This window comes from Suillus paluster (assembly GCF_016628075.1).
Source record: "Suillus paluster strain FC165 chromosome Unknown EDB91scaffold_8, whole genome shotgun sequence".
NCBI classification, from domain to species: Eukaryota; Fungi; Basidiomycota; class Agaricomycetes; order Boletales; family Suillaceae; genus Suillus; species Suillus paluster.
In genome coordinates, this window is record NW_024537568.1 from 306546 (window position 1) to 323357 (window position 16812).

Genomic DNA, 16812 nt, shown 5'->3' on the forward strand with positions numbered 1-16812 from the left:
TATATAGCAATCGCTTTCGCTTTCCTTCGCAGGCGTCGGTGACTGTCAGCGTTGTGGCAATTCATGCCATTGGGATGCTAGAGCGGGTGTAGCTAGGGATCTGCATCTGCATTTGGAGCGGAGCCGAGAGCCGCCCAATCAATCTCTTCCCCGTGTTTCTTCTGCAGCCATTCATTTGCTTTCTTGAAGTGACCATTGCCCAGAAAGCCCCGATGCGCAGAAAGAGGAGATGGATGCGCAGATCTAACACAGAAGATTACCTACGTCCTAATCAAATAAGCTAGAACGTACCTTAGTACCAGATGCTTTTCCTTCTCAGCCTGAGTCAGTTTTTCCAAAACAAGTGGATCGCTGGCACGCACCTCGTCAATTCCAAGCCTGTCGTATAATTTTTGTGCAGGCAACCCCCAGGCAAAGAATACAACGCCTCTTCCGTCCGGGCGGTCGAGTACCGCTCGGATGACAGCATCCGTGAAAGTCTCCCAGCCTTTTTTAGCATGTGAGTTGGCGTTATGCGCCCGTACGGTCAGACAGGTGTTCAACCAGAGAACTCCAGCCTTTGCCACGGGCGTCAGATCTCTGTGTAAAAAGTAAGCGAATTGCGAGCTTGGGGGAACGGAGATGCGACAAACCCAGACGTGGGGACTTTGAAAGCGGGAATATCATTTAAGAGTTGTTTATAGATATTCTTCAGGGAGCCAGGGAGCTTGGTTGGTGGGAGGACAGAGAAAGAGAGACCTAAAACATTGTATTAAATCACATCATTATTGAGTTAAGCATGCGTACCGTGCGCTTGCCCTACATTATGGTATGGATCCTTGTCGAGTGGCGTGATGAGTGATGGAACACGTGTAAATTATGCAAAACGCACCTGGCCAAGTACGACGGCTTTCACAGAGTTAAGTGGCGTCAATCGTGACCAAGAGTAGATATCGTTCGCTACAACGGGTTTTGTAACCTCTTATCGAAAAATGACAGAATTCACTTACGCTTTGGGTATATTGTGTGTGAATGATGCTCCGCAATGAGGAATTCTTTGAGCTGACGCAGATGGGGCACTTAGAGGAGATAATACCAGAGCAAAGCAGTTAGGACACACCTTTTGGAAATATGGTTTCATGAATTCCCTCTCTAACGCAGTCCTCCAGGAATCCCCCATGGTATCGTGTTCTAAGTTCTCTATGGCAGCCTTTATGTCAGGTGCACTGCTCTGACATGGTTCTTCTACGACTGCCGTGGAAGTGATCGTCGAACTGCGGCAAGCATGTTAACTAGAATGTAAGTATTCGAAGGTACTTTCAAAGGGGTATACCTTTCAGCCTTGGTCTTCCGTCTTTTGGTAGTGCTCAAGCCCACAGAGCTGACTGCAACGCGTTTTCGTGACACTGAAGACATAGGACGAAAAAGTAAGACGCGACATGCATACATCATGATAGTATTGATCGCGCTGCACGTCACGTGATACGTATGTCTCGTTTAGATCACACGCTCATTGCCACTCTAGAGTCTAGATCTGCCTCGAAAGACAAATTAGACCTTCTCCGAGTCACGCCCGCCAGCAACGCCTTTATTTTGTCTCTCAGTACATAAGTAGATTACTAGCGTTCTTCTACAGCAAGTACAGTGCAAATTTGAGCAACCAACGTTGAACTAGATAGTGTCAATGCTCCCATAGACGTGATATCCCATACACAGAACATCCCCTGTACAAATCACTCAGGGTACGCTATTCCGACTTCGTGGCTTGTAATGGTTTGCATCGCCGACTGGTGCCCCCATGTGCTGGCGTGGTCACTGGAAAGCTAGGTATGCTCGACCGAGCGCCGGACTCATGCCGTGCCCGAGCTCGTTCTCGAGCTCAATAATAAGTAATGTTACATAGCACGCCAATTTGAATTTGAGTGGCGTACGTGGAGAGCATACCTCTCGGCTAATAGCGAAAAAAACTTGCGAGGGGAACGATTGAGAGTCTATGGGAGGATTCGAAACGTTCCAGGTCAATGGCATTTGTACGTAACGTGACAGGAACTTCGAAGGACGAACTATCTCTTTCTTGTTTTCATTTTCTTGTGTAGAGTCGTCCGTTCCTTCTCGAACCTTGTCTTTTTCTTTGGTTGCGGCCCGTCATCATCTGCGCCCTCACGATCCCCCTTCCATGTCGTTCGGGATCTCGATAGTGCATCAGCTTTCTTACCCCTTTGCCTCAGCTCCTCGTATCCATCGCCAAGCACCCCCTTCTTCGTACGCCCGACTGAGCGCAGCACATCCGCGAACTCATCTTCCAGGCCCCGACCTCGCTTCCTACCCTTCCCAGCACCCGTACCTCCGAGCGCCAAATCCTCTTCATCTTTGCGCCGCCTACGCGCATCTTTCTTCTTCATGATCAGCCGAGTGAAGTTCTCCTCCTCGAAGTCCTTTATACGCTGGATCTCGCGGGCGCGGTCGGACGCGAGGGCAGGCATGGAGCCAAGACCAGATGTGCCTTCGATGTGTGGGCGCGAAGGATCTTGATGGAGGAGGGTAGAAAGTGCCTTGGGGACAGGCTGCCTTTTAGAACGCTTGTCAGCCGCGGCTTCTGTATAGGGCATGGGTGCGAGCTTGGGAGGGCGGTAGATTCCATCGGGATCTTCAACATCTGAAGCGGCATCGTGGTCCTCGTCGGAGCGTTGCTCGTTATCGACGAGATTTTTGGGATTAGGGCGGAAGGCGAGGGGATCTGAGAGAGCATATTGATGAGGGATTTTTATTACAACGAAAAAGAACATACCTTCAGCTACGTCTTTGCCCGACGGCACTTCTTCAGCAACTCTGACGAGCTTTTCGATCTGGTATCGCATCCTGCTTTCCAGGACTTTTATTTTTTCGAGTACAATACGACCCTCAATCATAGAGTCGACCAGATCACCAGCACCTGGGCCTCGCGCCTCTCGATCCATAGTACTGAAAGGAGAACTGGCTGGTGTTCTCTCTGTTAACGAGTCCCCAGTTATTCGGCGTGCAGAAACCAGAACAAGCGACTGCAAGTACGACAGAAGCAGGTGGTGTTTGAGGGAAAGCAAAGATATGCCGTCCTTCATATCCATCTCATCCGAAGTTTTTAATCTGGAGAAATGTTAATAAGAGCTCGACTGTCGTAGGGTGCAAACTTTTTACTTTTCTTTGAGGGAATGCATCAAGTCTCGCACTGATGCCATACTAGTGGTCATTTCATCGAGTATGCCGCAGACAACTTGCGAATCCGCCATTCCGAGCAGTGTAGTGCAGCTCGCTATTGCTTAAACGCGGATGTTAAGCCAGAGGTGGACGAGGTTTCAAATTTCAAGTGCAAGGTTTTAACCATCGTTTCTTACTAATACATTCAGCCTTTTCTATAGAGAAAAGCACGAAAGCAAATCATATCATGGTAGTTGAAAACAGAGCGTAAGGTTCTCACTTATTTAAATGCATGATATAAGTACTTTCGAGACAGTAAGCTAGTACTAGTCGATGAGGTGCACTAATCTACTCTTCTCTTATTTACATAATGCTGGGCTACCCTCAAGAAGGTAGGGTCATTGAATATTAACACGGACAGACTTAACTCAGCTGCCATGTCGCAGTTCCGCCTCTCACCCTCACCACCAGAGCTACCAATGGAGATCTACCAAACCAATGATCGATCTCTCACAAATTCTCGGTGACCCGTTGAGACACTGCCCACGAGTACAATGAACCTCGCGTGCGAGCAGCAATGGCCGAAAGAAGGGCGAGAGCCCGCAAATATGCGGGGCGATCATCAAAGCTACATGGACATGGAAGTCGAGGTCGAGGACAGCGGATCCGTAGTTAACGATGCGGAGAACCTACGGCCATACCGCGGCCACGTGATGGTGGTTGACTGTGGGGAAAAGTCAATATCGATCGGCTCGAGGAGGGCATAATCAAAACAATGAAAGTTGGTTTATTCAGTTAACGGTTTTCTAGGCCGCCGCTCTAGTTAGAGCGTAGTGCATGACATCTATTATTTTCAGAGCCCAGTGCGTTTCATCTTTTTAGGAGCAGACCGACAGCACGAGCTGTACAAATGGCAGCCACTGAGACTCACCTGAGCGCAGATAGTATCGTTGTCCTCAAACTCCTGGGCGTGGAGGTGATGGGAGTTAGAAAGGAACATTGAAAACATGGGAGATTGCATAAACCAATTTATACGAGAGGCAATCAAAGAACGGACAAGGCCGAACGTATTGCTAACGTCACTTATCTCTTTCTCATGATCATGCATATGCGAATCTGTCGGATCATCGCCCCGCCTCGAGTCACTCGCAGCTGGCTTCCATTATTGTTTTGATCCCCTCGTGTGCACGGCCTTGCTCCTGCAGGCGCCTTGTGCCTTTCTCTTATTCTCGTACCATGACTTCGTATCCACCACCGATACCACCACCAAAGCGCTATGATCTCGTCGAGGCATTCGATGCCATGGCACTCGCAGGCAAGCCAAACGAAAACAAGCGACTACATGACCTTCCCCCTGCCGGCGAGAACCAGGCCAGTAGTTTCATAGGGGGTTTCAGTCCGGAAAAGTTAGCAGTGAACGCGATGCTTGACGCGACGAAGCGACCACCCATACACAGCGGACAATCCTCTCCACACAGCAAGGGCGCGTTACCCCCACTGCCAAAGCTGCCTACCTTCATGACAATGCCATTTCCTCAGACGGGGAAACAGTCGTTGACCATGCAGCACGCGCTCAATACCACCATGGCACGTGTCACTTCGCCATCGCGTCCTCAGTCGGATTCCCTCCTTTCCCCTGGCGCAATGGCGCATCCCTCTATCTCTGCGACAGTGCGCTCGCGTCCAGTGCTCGATATCTCACCTGGACCGCGTTCTGCATCTGTACCCCCTTCACCGTTATCACCTTCGGCGAACAAGAACACCGCACAATGCAGTGGTATGACAAAGGCAGGGAAACAGTGCTCCCGCCAAGTCAAACTTCCCTCAACGCACTGTTATATTGACCCAATGCCTGTTGTGTATTGCCATCAGCACCGTGACGCGATGTTTACTGCTCAGACCGGATTTTATGTCAGACGGAAAGGCAAGGAAGACACATTTGTTGAATTTAGCAGTGAGTGCCGTATCCATCTCGTCTGTTACGCTCTTCAATACAGGATAGATCATATACCACAATACCTCCAGCGCGATACCCAGTTGGCACTTAGAGTAGAAATGGAGAAGGCTGCGTCTCCTTCAGACGTCCCCGGTTATATCTACACGTACGAAATACGAGGTTCGTCACTTGGAATTTTCAAGGATCTATTAAAATTTATATCATCTTCGACGTTCATGTTAGACCCGAAACGTCCCAACGTAATCCAGCTCAAAGTTGGGCGTGCTGTAAATCTCGCAAAACGACTAGATCAATGGGACAAACAGTGTGGGTCGAAGGTGCAAATCGTCCGGGGGTGGTGGCCAGGCACAGTCGAAGATGATGACGACGGCACTAATGGGAGCCTGCTCAAAGGAAACATTAAGGCAGGAGAGCCAGGGCCACTGTGTCACCGTGTGGAGAGGTTGGTACATATAGAGCTTGCGGATTTGGTGGTCCACACGCCGTATCTGGACTCGAAGTTTCCGAAGGCAGACAATTCAGACATGTCCCCTTCTGGTTCGGGGTCGCCGAAAAAAGCTACGATGAAACCCTGTCTTGATTGTAAGCGATTGTCATATTTTAATGGTGGTAATGTAGGATTTTTGACGTTGGGTCCAGGTGGTGCTATACACAGAGAAATATTTGCGTTTCCGCGTCCTACGAAGGGTCGCTACAAGGGGCGTGAGTGGGACCTGCTCGTGAAACCCGTCATCGAGAAATGGGGCAAATTTGTATCGGAACACTACGCTTGAGCTGTCATATGCGACAACATCGCCTTTGGAGGGAGCTACCTGGGGAAGCCTTATATCTCCCAATTATTCATACGAGCCGCAAGTCGGTCTCGGTATCCCGGATGGATACATTGTACTAACCCCAGAATGACATACTTCCCAGCCAAGCTTCTCCGTGTCTTCCGCTTATTGAGAAACATGTCAGGCGCGATGTCCTTTTTTCTTTTTTGACTCTCGAAGGACTTTATGATGCCGACAGTGCGTATCGCGTCTTTCGGTACGCGTCAGATTTATTTTGCCTTTACATATATGTAGAAGAAACAACTGAACTGTCTTCCTTCTGTTGGTGCTGGATTCTATTGTTTTGTGAACTCAACGTTGAAGTAAGGGAGTTTGATGGCGAGCAATCAAATCAATAAAAAATAATTTGTGAGTTGCGGACACTATCAGTATCTCCAACGTCGAGAACACAAGCTCTTCTACACGGGTGTGCTAATAATAAGGACCGGTAAACCGATCTAAGCTTACGGAGCATACAAATCGAGTGCGAAACGGCCAACGAGGCCCGCTCTTCTGTGCGCAGACTGCTATGCCAGTGGATTTGAAAAACAGGACGATTGCGGGATCAGCATAGTAAGTACTAAGTACTAATGCTGCCGCAATAGCCTAGCAAGTCTGCCGGGACCTAATGGCCGTCCATTTAAATTAAGTCGCTGCTCAGTCAATCGATCTCGTCATGCCCAGGAACGAATAGAGCAGTGTGCCATGGGGGCAGGGGGTGTTGATGTGGCACTGCCACCGCGTACGTAAGCTTGTCCGAGACCGATCAATGACAGGTACTGTACCTTACTCTCTACTCGGCAGTTAGCTACAAAGGCAAAGGCACCCCGAGCAAAGCGTCGTGCAGGACATCGTGCCGTAGAAAAACATCAGAAGCTCCAGGGAGATACATTCTCGACTGCTCTACTTATGCCGACGGTCATTAGAAATTTCGGTCCCGCGTGACTCCCCAGCTCTTCTGTGAGTTACTCTTGGACCCTCAGGGCAGACCGCCGCCGGCCCATTAATCCCGTAAAATGAACAGCTTTATTCACATTCTGCGCGTAATAATCGGTAATAAAAGCGCTGTGTGGTGGTATATCTGACATCGTATACATCCATCAAATTCCCCTCCCACTCAGCACTGGCACCGATCCCTTGAATATGACCCTAGTCTCAGACGATTCCAATTTGTGGCCACTAATCGATTTCAATCGTGTTTATAGCTATTTTTCAGGTTCGTGAAGAGTATGTTGGTGTCCCAATCTAGTATCTTTGATTGTGGTTTCGCTTGGCTTTCGCAGTTGCAGCCTTTATTGTGGTGGTATACGACTGGGGTAAGCAACATGACAACTTATCGGAGGAATGATCGATGTCCTTATTGTATCATCCAGCCTTGGCATTGGGACAAGAGGTTGGCAACTCCGTGTCATTGTCGAAGCCACCATTCCACTAACAATCGGTTTATAGTTTGACTTAGTCTGGGTGAGCAGAGTGCCATATTATAAGAGCAACATGATAACACAGTGAATTCGGGGCAGAGGCAACGTTGGTCCCTCATGACCATTTTATACCTCAGCGTATGCAACTTATGTCACAAGCAAAAGTTGACAATCTGTGCTGATTTCATGATATTCTAGGTGCGCTACGTTGGAATACTATACTCTGCGTATGTTTTCTGGGCTAATATAAGTTGGCACTGTGCTAACACGCTATCTGTCACGATCAGCATCGCCATATTGCGTATGCCTCCTTACATCCGTACATTCATTTATTCTGACCGGCGGCATGCAGCAACTCTTCCATCAGTCTCAGTGACAAATACAGTAGGTATTCTGCGCCGACGCCTGTCACTCTCGTCCAACTAACTGCACCCCTACATAGGGGTGAGTGAGATTGTCGACCAGCTTCTTAGTTCAATATAACGACTGAAATAGCTGTGAGTTCGTTTGCATTGAGTTCTCTAATACTCATCAGTGGCTGTGTTTTTCAGGCACCATCCTTTGCATCGCACAATGGTGGATGTCTGCTGTCGTAAATGCAATGATAGGCGGTGAGTCACTCGGCTGCATTACCTCAGCCTTGACTGAATTGCCGTGCAAGTCATTATAATCACTCGGTTGCATGCCATGTATCAGCGATCGAGAAAGATGCTCATCTTTCTCGTTGTAATCTTCTTGGCTAAAACCATCACCTGCGGAGTAATCAGTGCGATGAACAGCAGCCGTATTTCAGGGGGTAAGTTTAAATTATGGATGAAAGACCTCAGTGCATCAGGCTCATGGGATGAATATCAGAGGAGCTCGTCCTCTCTGGCATCCATATGTGCAATTACAACGAAGACAACGAATTCCTGAGCGCCGAAAATTTGTTAGTAGTCGCTGCATGGGAGGTCCTCACACTGTGTCTTGCAGTCTGGATTGCTGTCAAACACTTCCGGGAACTGCAACGCCCATGGACAGGCTCGACCATCGGGGACTGTTTTACGGTGTTAATAAAAACACATATTTTTTACTTTGCAGCGTGAGCATGACATTTGAATGTGATTATCTTTTCCGCTGACTAGTATCTGCATATGCTAGCTTTACTGTCGTTTCGTGCTTCATCTTTGGTTTGCTGTCCCACGGCATCTTGGTATGCCAATCCGTGACTGGTGTTTCCATCTGACCCTCCTCACCATTTTAATAGAAGCCAACTTCCGTGGGCGCTGAGATGTATCTTGGCGTTCTTCGTATCTTCTCTTTCGTGCAGCTGTTTGTGCTGGGTCCACGCCTTATCATCGGCGTTCGAGAATATCATGCTACGTTCATGGCAAACTTCGATGCTGGAACCGGGATGGCTACAATCGCTTTCTAGGAGCGCACATACATGTTGAGTGGTGGTGGTGTGTGGCACATGAAATGCTGGAAGTGATCAACACTTTTCGGGTGCTCTGCAGGACTTCGTTGGAACTTTAGATTAGCTGTGGTATGTTCCGAAATGGGTGTCAAAGAGAGAAATAGGTCTGGGCAAGCTAGTAATATAATATTGTATAATGCATTACTAGTGTAACTAACTGCTGAGTCACATCGGGCGAGTGGTTCAGCGGCGATAAGATCAATTCGTTTGCAAGGACTTTTCCACCCCTTGATCTACAAAGACGATCGATGATGAAAGTCAATTGTGCGCATTTCTACCAAAATAATTGATGCTAGATGAACACCCTCCGTGAAGATCTCTTGCTCGTGAGCTATTCGGATGTGACGAGGGTTCTTGGGATCATCACAAGGTCATGTCATTGAGAACAAAATGCCTGTTCAAGTTCAGGTTGCTCAGCCGGCCTGTGCCCCTCGGATATATACCTACCTTGAGCTGTTGTCGAGTTCCTTGCGCACCTCCGCTTCCGCCTTCAAAGACAAGAGTCTCATGATCAGATCTCAGACCCTGCGATCAAGTTGGACAGAATGCGGTGATATATAAGTTTGAAAATGGAACTGTGACTCGTAGCGGGCCCAGGCGGGGGCAATATGAAAACTGTGTTAGTGTGGAATGTTCCGTACCACAAGCTGATAGAATGCAGTTGTCGAGAATCTTATGTTCTTGTATTCTATGGTCGAGTGGGATGTATTCTCGGACAGACTAAGATAGTTTATTCTGAGCATGTCCGTTGTCTATTTCGGTAAGCTCCGCTCGTACTTTATGTACTACGTACAACTCCGATACTCAGATTCTCCGCTAGTCACTCCACGAGCCATCTCCACCGATTGGACAGTTGCCTCGGATCTCAACAGCAGTGCCTCCAGATTATGATAGGCTGTGTGCAAGTCAGTTTCTGCAAGTCCGTCACTTGCACCTACTATGTAAGTACTAGTATTGCTTGCCCAGAATTGGTAATAATAATCAACACGTTCACCGCCAAGTTGGCAACGAACTTTCCATTGTACTGCATGCAACATCCTACTAGTGCTATGTACTAATCTCCTTGCTGGTAGCAGTCTGTGAATTTCAGTTGCTGGACACACAGCAGTTCCAAATAAGCTTGTCTTGAGTTATCTAGTTGGATCTAGTAAGGGGCCTTGGGACGATCCAATGATTGACCACGAGAATAATTCCTTGTGAGTCGCTCTCTCTCGGTTCACAGTCCGATGGATTTCAGTGCTCCACAAATATACATTTCATTGATCTCCTCCATAGTGTATATTAAAGGGCCGGGTGATGTTACATATATCCAACACGAACGCCTTTCATAAAATTTACGTCTAGTGAATCTCGCCACAATTTTGAAATACCGCCGACACCAATATTAATTCCTCGGCTCACTTCAAGTCACCTTGAATATGTCCTCCGTCTCAAATGATCTCAGTTCGTGGGCGATTAGTGTTTTCAATTATTGTGCAGGTTCGTGTGGAGTTGAAGTCGGATTGGTATTTATGTCTCACTCTATCTTGGACTGTGGTCCCGCAGTTGCATCATCGACCGCGGTGATATACGATTGGGGTGAGCATGATAATACTTACTTGTCGCGGGAATTATTGATGTCCTTATAGCACTGACAATCGGACAAGAGGTAGGTTGATGCCAATGCCAGAGCATCTCACTAACAGCAAGACAATGGCTTCATAGTTTGAACTGGTCTGGGTGAGCAAGTTCATATCAGAAGAACAGCACACACTAAATTTGGCCATGCAGTGGCAACGCTGGTCCTATATGACCGTTCTATACCTCGGTGTGCGTAGCCTACATTATGAAGGTAGTTGGCAAATTGTTCTAACAGCCTGACTTCAATATATTCTAGGTGCGTTACATTGGAATGTTTTACTCGGGGTATGTTTACAATGCTTACAATTTGACACTGTCCTAATGAGCCATCTCCTCAGCGCCACCTTAGTGTGTATGTCGCCTCGCATACACTATGTCCATTTCTTCTGACTAGCGACATGCAGCGAGTCTTCCTTCAGTACCGATGACAGATATAGTAGGCATTATGCACCCTGTTACTCCCATCCAACTAACGGCACCCTATGTAGGGGTGAGTTCGTTTGTCGACCAGCTTTAATCCTTGGTTTATTATAGAGACTGAAACAGTTGTGAGTTCGTTTGAAGCTTCGAGCCCTCCGATATTTGTCAGTGACTGGGTTTTCCAGGCGCTATTGTCGGCTTTGTACAATGGCGTGCATTTCTCGTCATAAATGCCATGCTGGGAGGTGAGTTACACAGTCGCAGTACTCATTCAGTTGGCTGAGATACCACACGAGTCATCATGATTACTCGGTTACACGCCATGTATCAGGGATCCAGAAAGATGCTCATCTTTCTCGTTCTCGTATTTCTGGCCATCACGATTGCTTGCATGGTGATTGTTATAAAGCAAAGCATTCATGTTTCGTGGTGTAAGTTTGTTGAAAACCTCCAGCGCATTGGGCTCATCGAACGAATGCCAGATGAGGTCGTCCGCTCTGGCACCTATCACTGTGCAGCCCAGGGACTCGACGACTCCATTCTAATTGCCAAAAGTTGGATACTCACCACTGTATGGGAGGTCCTTGCACTGTGCCTCGCAGTCTGGGTTGCTGTACAACACTTCCGGGAACTGCAACGATCGTCGACAGGAACAACCGTCAGGGACTGTTTCACGGTGCTAATAAAAGCCCACGTACTTTACTTTGCAGCGTGAGCTCCTAATTTGAATGTGATTATCTTTTTTGCTCAAGTCGCAAATGCGCTAGCTTTGTTGCTGTTTCTTGCTTCAACCTCGGCTTGCTGTCCCCAGGAGTGATCTCGGTATGTCGATTTGTGATTGATATCTGCATCTGACCACTACTTATCATTGACATAGGAATCGTTCCCCGGGGGACTTGGGGTTTACAATGGCATTCTTAGAATTATCTCGCTTGTGCAAATGTTTGTGCTGGGCCCACGTCTCGTCCTTAGCATTCGAGAATACCACGCTACGCTTGTGGCCACCTCTGACGAAGGAACTGGCATGTCTACCATTGCTTTCCAGGAGCGCCTACAGGTGTCAACCTGCAGTGGTGTGTAGCATAGCTTACGAGGTTCCTTTTGTAGTTTTGTCGTGGGCAGTAGTGGTTCTCTTGACATCTTTAGGCGCGGAACTCTTCAGATACTTAACGAGACGCCACTTGCAGATTGACCAGCCACGGTCGATAATGAGTCATTCTGCAGGGCTGATAGGCTTCCAGCAGGTAGAGATCAGTTGGTGGTGGGGTGGGAAGACATGACATGAAGATGACGTTGAAGCACTAGCTACTTCTGAACTCATAACACAGACTTCCCAAAACTATCGACGAACGATCGTGAGATCTCGAGACTCGGATGTTGCTCGGATGGCAGTTTTAAAAATTGTTCTTTAGCCACATGGGAGCCCCCCAATTGAATGAAGCCTCTTACACCAATTAAGACCAACGGTAATAACGGTCACGCCGAACCGTTGCAATCAAGAGCCTCCCGCTTTCTCCAGGACTATCGCAGACCCACTTTCTGGAGACCTTGGAACGACTTCGCTGGCTAGGTCTGGCAGGGGAGACTACTGGAAACCCACAGAGACCCACCAACGATATATCGATATCGTAACAGCGCAATGCCAAGCAGCTACCTGACCCAGGCTATCCGGATCACGATAGAAGTTCGCGGTGCTGCAGAGCATTCTAGTGTTCCATCATGGACTCCTTGGCATCGATTACTACACTCAGTGACGGCGACTCGAGGATACATTCACATTCAGAGGTAAACTCGGAGGAGAAACCAGCAGCAACAGTGCGCAACAATTTTTATGTGCGTATTTGTGGGGGGGGGGGACTGCGCAAACGGGAACTCGTACAGTAGACCTTTCCTGGGACAGTCATATGTTTGGTATATTATAGGCAAGGGAGGTTGAGGGGAGGCGTACAGTATATCTAGGGTTTGTTATTATGTTTCTGTGCACCACACCAACATCCTACATACAAGGAATCCATCAAGACAGACCACCGATTTCAGCGCCATCGAAACATTTTGCATGGCATGATCTGGCTCACTGAGGCTCCATATTGGTCGCCTTCCGAGTCAGCGAACTGTTGTACTCCAGTTGCAAAAAGTCCTTGTTGTCGGTCATTACCGCAACCGGTACCGTGTTGTTTAAGATACATGAAGGGAATGTAGACGATACGACAGAGACGTATGCATTTGGGAAAGTCTTGAGCAAGAAGTTGGCAAGGAGGCAGGCAAGCGAGAAAACGACAAGCCAGGCAAGTACTAGTTGACCGTGGTGGAGTAGGAAAGTGAGCTGAAAATGGGGCTGCGCCCTTTGCCAAGGTCGGACGGAGGCGTGGGAGGGACGATTCGATAGCTGAGGTCGTGTAAGCCCGGTGGCTTACCTGAGTTCCCATAATCAGCATAAATACTGTCCGAGATAATGAAGCATGACTCATGAGCGCTAGCTTTCATTATCACTGCCTTTTGGCGTAACGGTTAAGGGACGACAGTCTTGACTACTTACAGGTCGCTTATACTTTCAGCTTGCACCACCCTACGGACAAGCCTTGAGGTGTTTCCATCGACTCGTCTTTCGTTCGTATATGACCCACACTGGCACTAGAGCATGTACTGTGGCACCAACTTTTCTGGATATTAGTGATACCTGCCACTGTCTTCATTCTGTTAGAGTGACTACAGGAGAGCAGCCACCATGAATGCTTCAGGCTCCGGTGCCAGCACTCAGGCTTTTTGCCGCCCAACGTCCCTACCCGATGGCTTGTGGTTGTTTATTTGGGACGATACTCAGCGTGGCGGTCCTCCCCGCACGCCACCATCAGACTGTACGTATGCTCCTATTGTTCTTTGCAACAGAGCGTTGTCTTTGTACGGCGCTGACTTACTAGTTTGGCTTATTTCCTCCAGGACTGTCAGACCCCTGTTCGGACCTTCATCTGGCGTACCGCGGACTTCTATCGTGATGTGTAGCTTAGTTTGGCATGATATAGTACTAGGTTTGTGTCTCGCTAACATGATTATCGATTATGTGTTCAAGTTAAACATCTAGATGCCTTGCTATGCTAGACGTTCAGGGAAATATTTCCCCCACATCTTCATATCTATCACTTCTCCAAATATTATCTTTCGGCCTATGCGGGCGATTGCGGTGTTGGCACAGGATCAGGCGCGCATTCCATCACTGCCGAGATATTTGTTTTCATATGGCCTTCTTTGTTCCAACCTCCAATGGGACACGGGGAGGCGTCTATTCCTCCAGGTATTTATGTGGATGATGGTCTGTAGTTACACTACGCTTTCTCTCACCACGACATCCTACTATGGCCACAAGTCACCAAATGCCTCGCAACCCGACCAGAGTCCCAGAGGACGACAGTCAGGACGATGCGGCTATTATCACGAAGACTACTATTGGTATACCATCATGTGGAGACATTCTCTCGACTCCGCCCCGCATCAATCGAGTCTTTGGGCTTGTAACGCCCGACTCTCCCTCACAACGCAACTCCTGTCAGTTTGGTTCCACCTCTCCACCTCGCACTCCTACCAGGTCTCGCGGCGTCCCGAAGGACACGAAGTCTCCGACCTTTACCGGAAACCCATCTGAACGATCTAGCGGGCCAGGGCTTGTGACGCCCGATCATACCCCTCCACGTGATAGCAAAGCCAGACCCATACCTATCCGGCGTAGGGAAGAGACGAAAGACAAATCGGAGCTGAGCCGCTCTCTTGAAACCACATCAAATATAGTGCTCGAGGTCTTGGAAACGTAAGCGCTGTTTCTCGGCCTTCGGAAATTCCTGATCTCAAGTCCCACGACAAGTTTTCAACATCAGGCAGAAGACATTCCGTATACAGGAAAGCCTGGGCAATCAAAGACACTATGCAGTGGCATCACCAAGAAGACATGCACAGAACCAGCCAAAGCCCCTAACCATCATGAACAGCATACCAGTCCTCCTGCCTCTACTTCATCCGTGGGGGTGAGAGGTCCTCAGCGCCGGCAATCCAAGGATACCGCTGCGAATCCAACGACAGATGTGAATTCGAAACTATGTGGGCAACTCACACGGCTTGGCAATCCATGCAAAATACGACTCAAACCTCCCGCTCAATACTGTCGTCATCATTGGCAACCCGCAAGTCATAACACTCCTACCTCCCCCACCACACCGAATACCACTGCAAAGCCAGCGACAGATGTGAATTTGAAATTATGTGGGCAACTCGCACGGTTTGGCAATCTACGAGTCGAACCTCCCGCTCAATACTATCGTCGTCATTGGCAATCCGCAAATCATGACACTCCTACCTCCCCCACCACACCGAATACCACTGCGAAGCCAACGACAGATGTGAATTCGAAATTATGTGGGCAACTCACACGGCTTGGCAATCCATGCAAAATGCGAGTCAAACTTCCCGCTCAATACTGTTGTCATCATTGGCAACCCGCAAGTCATAACACTCCTACCTCCCCCACCACACCGAATACCATTGCGAAGCCAGCGACAGATGTGAATTCGGGGTTATGTGGGCAACTCACACGGCTTGGCAATCCATGCAAAGTGCGAGTCAAACCTCCCGCTCAATACTGTCGTCATCATTGGCAATCCGCAAGTCATAATACTCCTACCTCCCCCACCACACCGAATACCACTGCGAAGCCAACGACAGATGTGAATTCGAAATTATGTGGGCAACTCACACAGCTTGGCAATCCATGCAAAGTGCGAGTCAAACCTCCCGCTCAATACTGTCATCATCATTAATCCGCAAGTCATGGCACCGTCCGGGAAATAGTCCAATGTGTGACATTTGATGACGAGGGATTCAAAGTACGGCGACCCGGGCAGGAAGAAGGTTTCCGTCCGCTTTTGTGGTATGGTGTTTGTTACCGATTTCGTCGAACCTATTTGAACATTCAATAGATTATATACCTGGATACCTGCAACCCGATACCCAAAAGAAACTTCGAAACACCATCAAAAAGGGTCTCGGGGAAAGAGACAGGAAATCAGGCTATGTATATGCGCTGAACGTGTTCGGTAGGTATTCCTTCACCTATCATAAAAACATTGGCCTGCAAGCTGAGCCCTTACAAAGACCCCGAGAACGAGGGAAAGCTCTCACTGAAAATTGGGTATACTGTCAGAGCTGTCAAGAAACGCCACGCAGACTGGAAAGCACAATGCCGTTCATATATAAAAGGGGTCCGCGGGTGGTGGCCTGAGACTATAAAAGAACGTGAAGATGATGACGAGGTCTCGATACAGAAGCTCCTTGAAAATAATATGGAGGGCGTCGTCGGTCCGATAGTTGTTCAGCTCGAGCGGCTGGTACATATTGAACTCCAGGATCTTGCAACACACGCTCCTTATCTGCGTCCCGATTTTCCTGACGTTCGCTTGTCGGATGTACAACGTCTGTCAGAGGCTGCTCCTATTAAAGTCTGTGATGACTGTAAGTTGTCCTCTTTAAGCGGATGCGGAGCTGGTGCTAAAGCTCGCCAAAATACAGGTAAGAAAAAACACAAGGAAATATTCTCATTCAGGCGAGTCGAGAAAGGTAAATTCTTTGGGAGAGAATGGGAAGGTATCATCAAACCTGTGATAAGGAAGTGGGGATCATTCCTGGTGAATTATTTTGCTGAAGGTGATGTACGGGTTTTGAAAAAGACTCTTGGACTCGATTCTGTTATCTATCGCGAAGGTCTACCTGTGGACGATGTTAGTTTTTCTTGACATGGATATCGAATATCTGAAACATGGCGAACATTGATTGGGAGTTGTTGTATTAGACACTGTAACTAGTACTGGCCTGTATTTTAGTATGCTTGTATGAGTTCTATCGTCTTTCAACGTTGAATTGTAACACTCAGAACTCGAAGTAGTAAAAGCTGCAAGACAACCGTTCTCCAGATACCCCAAAAGGCAATTCTGA

General features: G+C 48.2%; 7 protein-coding genes across 7 annotated transcripts; 5 read left to right on the plus strand and 2 right to left on the minus strand.

The window, feature by feature from the left end:
- Positions 1-17: 17 nt before the first annotated feature.
- On the minus strand, positions 18-1454 carry EDB91DRAFT_1111383 (uracil-DNA glycosylase-like protein). Its single transcript, XM_041317751.1, has 9 exons — positions 1313-1454; positions 1100-1253; positions 990-1041; positions 872-939; positions 787-817; positions 633-738; positions 363-579; positions 292-311; positions 18-243 (listed from the first exon to the last, which is right to left on the minus strand). Exons 1-9 carry the CDS (start codon positions 1429-1431, stop codon positions 93-95), a joined length of 918 nt encoding a protein of 305 aa, XP_041180932.1. The 5' UTR covers positions 1432-1454; the 3' UTR covers positions 18-92.
- A 120-nt stretch (positions 1455-1574) lies between these two features.
- EDB91DRAFT_1111386 (uncharacterized protein) lies at positions 1575-3323 on the minus strand. Its single transcript, XM_041317752.1, has 3 exons — positions 3154-3323; positions 2768-3102; positions 1575-2716 (listed from the first exon to the last, which is right to left on the minus strand). The coding sequence occupies exons 1-3, from the start codon at positions 3243-3245 to the stop codon at positions 2043-2045; spliced, it is 1101 nt and encodes a 366-aa protein (XP_041180933.1). The 5' UTR covers positions 3246-3323; the 3' UTR covers positions 1575-2042.
- An 894-nt stretch (positions 3324-4217) lies between these two features.
- EDB91DRAFT_1111390 (uncharacterized protein) lies at positions 4218-6302 on the plus strand. The gene is made up of 4 exons (XM_041317753.1): positions 4218-5107; positions 5156-5269; positions 5333-5692; positions 5750-6302. The coding sequence occupies exons 1-4, from the start codon at positions 4390-4392 to the stop codon at positions 5881-5883; spliced, it is 1326 nt and encodes a 441-aa protein (XP_041180934.1). The 5' UTR covers positions 4218-4389; the 3' UTR covers positions 5884-6302.
- Positions 6303-6755: 453 nt separating this feature from the next.
- On the plus strand, positions 6756-9082 carry EDB91DRAFT_822471 (uncharacterized protein). Its single transcript, XM_041328515.1, has 13 exons — positions 6756-6882; positions 6947-7138; positions 7206-7238; positions 7296-7315; positions 7372-7386; positions 7443-7481; positions 7542-7570; positions 7631-7731; positions 7895-7954; positions 8005-8139; positions 8199-8424; positions 8484-8535; positions 8590-9082. The coding sequence occupies exons 2-13, from the start codon at positions 7066-7068 to the stop codon at positions 8755-8757; spliced, it is 951 nt and encodes a 316-aa protein (XP_041180935.1). The 5' UTR covers positions 6756-6882; positions 6947-7065; the 3' UTR covers positions 8758-9082.
- Positions 9083-11140: 2058 nt separating this feature from the next.
- EDB91DRAFT_1244726 (uncharacterized protein) lies at positions 11141-11920 on the plus strand (the record flags this gene model as incomplete). Its single annotated transcript, XM_041322446.1, has 4 exons — positions 11141-11270; positions 11322-11550; positions 11607-11661; positions 11717-11920. 4 exons carry the CDS (start codon positions 11141-11143, stop codon positions 11918-11920), a joined length of 618 nt encoding a protein of 205 aa, XP_041180936.1.
- Positions 11921-14041: 2121 nt separating this feature from the next.
- On the plus strand, positions 14042-15895 carry EDB91DRAFT_822542 (uncharacterized protein). The gene is made up of 4 exons (XM_041328516.1): positions 14042-14638; positions 14693-15373; positions 15537-15751; positions 15801-15895. The coding sequence occupies exons 1-3, from the start codon at positions 14190-14192 to the stop codon at positions 15550-15552; spliced, it is 1146 nt and encodes a 381-aa protein (XP_041180937.1). The 5' UTR covers positions 14042-14189; the 3' UTR covers positions 15553-15751; positions 15801-15895.
- On the plus strand, positions 15800-16613 carry EDB91DRAFT_1047546 (uncharacterized protein; the record flags this gene model as incomplete). Its single annotated transcript, XM_041313330.1, has 3 exons — positions 15800-15917; positions 15976-16332; positions 16390-16613. Coding segments are annotated over 3 exons (699 nt in total), but the record flags the coding sequence as incomplete, so codon positions are not given.
- Positions 16614-16812: the final 199 nt, after the last annotated feature.

Bases quoted from the DNA above. Each gene is read 5' to 3' on its own strand.
- EDB91DRAFT_1111383 (XM_041317751.1), bottom strand. From the start codon at position 1,431: ATGATGTATGCATGTCGCGTCTTACTTTTTCGTCCTATGTCTTCAGTG. The intron at 1,042-1,099 runs GTGTGTCCTAAC...CATCTGCGTCAG, and splicing joins TGAAACCATATTTCCAAAAG to CTCAAAGAATTCCTCATTGC. The intron at 244-291 runs GTACGTTCTAGC...CTTCTGTGTTAG, and splicing joins GAAAAGCATCTGGTACTAAG to ATCTGCGCATCCATCTCCTC.
- EDB91DRAFT_1111386 (XM_041317752.1), bottom strand. From the start codon at position 3,245: ATGGCGGATTCGCAAGTTGTCTGCGGCATACTCGATGAAATGACCACT. The intron at 3,103-3,153 runs GTAAAAAGTTTG...ACATTTCTCCAG, and splicing joins ATGCATTCCCTCAAAGAAAA to ATTAAAAACTTCGGATGAGA. The intron at 2,717-2,767 runs GTATGTTCTTTT...ATGCTCTCTCAG, and splicing joins GGGCAAAGACGTAGCTGAAG to ATCCCCTCGCCTTCCGCCCT.
- EDB91DRAFT_1111390 (XM_041317753.1), top strand. From the start codon at position 4,390: ATGACTTCGTATCCACCACCGATACCACCACCAAAGCGCTATGATCTC. The intron at 5,108-5,155 runs GTGAGTGCCGTA...AATACAGGATAG, and splicing joins CACATTTGTTGAATTTAGCA to ATCATATACCACAATACCTC. The intron at 5,270-5,332 runs GTTCGTCACTTG...CGTTCATGTTAG, and splicing joins CTACACGTACGAAATACGAG to ACCCGAAACGTCCCAACGTA.
- EDB91DRAFT_822471 (XM_041328515.1), top strand. From the start codon at position 7,066: ATGACCCTAGTCTCAGACGATTCCAATTTGTGGCCACTAATCGATTTC. The intron at 7,571-7,630 runs GTATGTTTTCTG...TGTCACGATCAG, and splicing joins GTTGGAATACTATACTCTGC to CATCGCCATATTGCGTATGC. The intron at 8,425-8,483 runs GTGAGCATGACA...TGCATATGCTAG, and splicing joins CATATTTTTTACTTTGCAGC to CTTTACTGTCGTTTCGTGCT.
- EDB91DRAFT_822542 (XM_041328516.1), top strand. From the start codon at position 14,190: ATGGCCACAAGTCACCAAATGCCTCGCAACCCGACCAGAGTCCCAGAG. The intron at 14,639-14,692 runs GTAAGCGCTGTT...TCCCACGACAAG, and splicing joins GTGCTCGAGGTCTTGGAAAC to TTTTCAACATCAGGCAGAAG.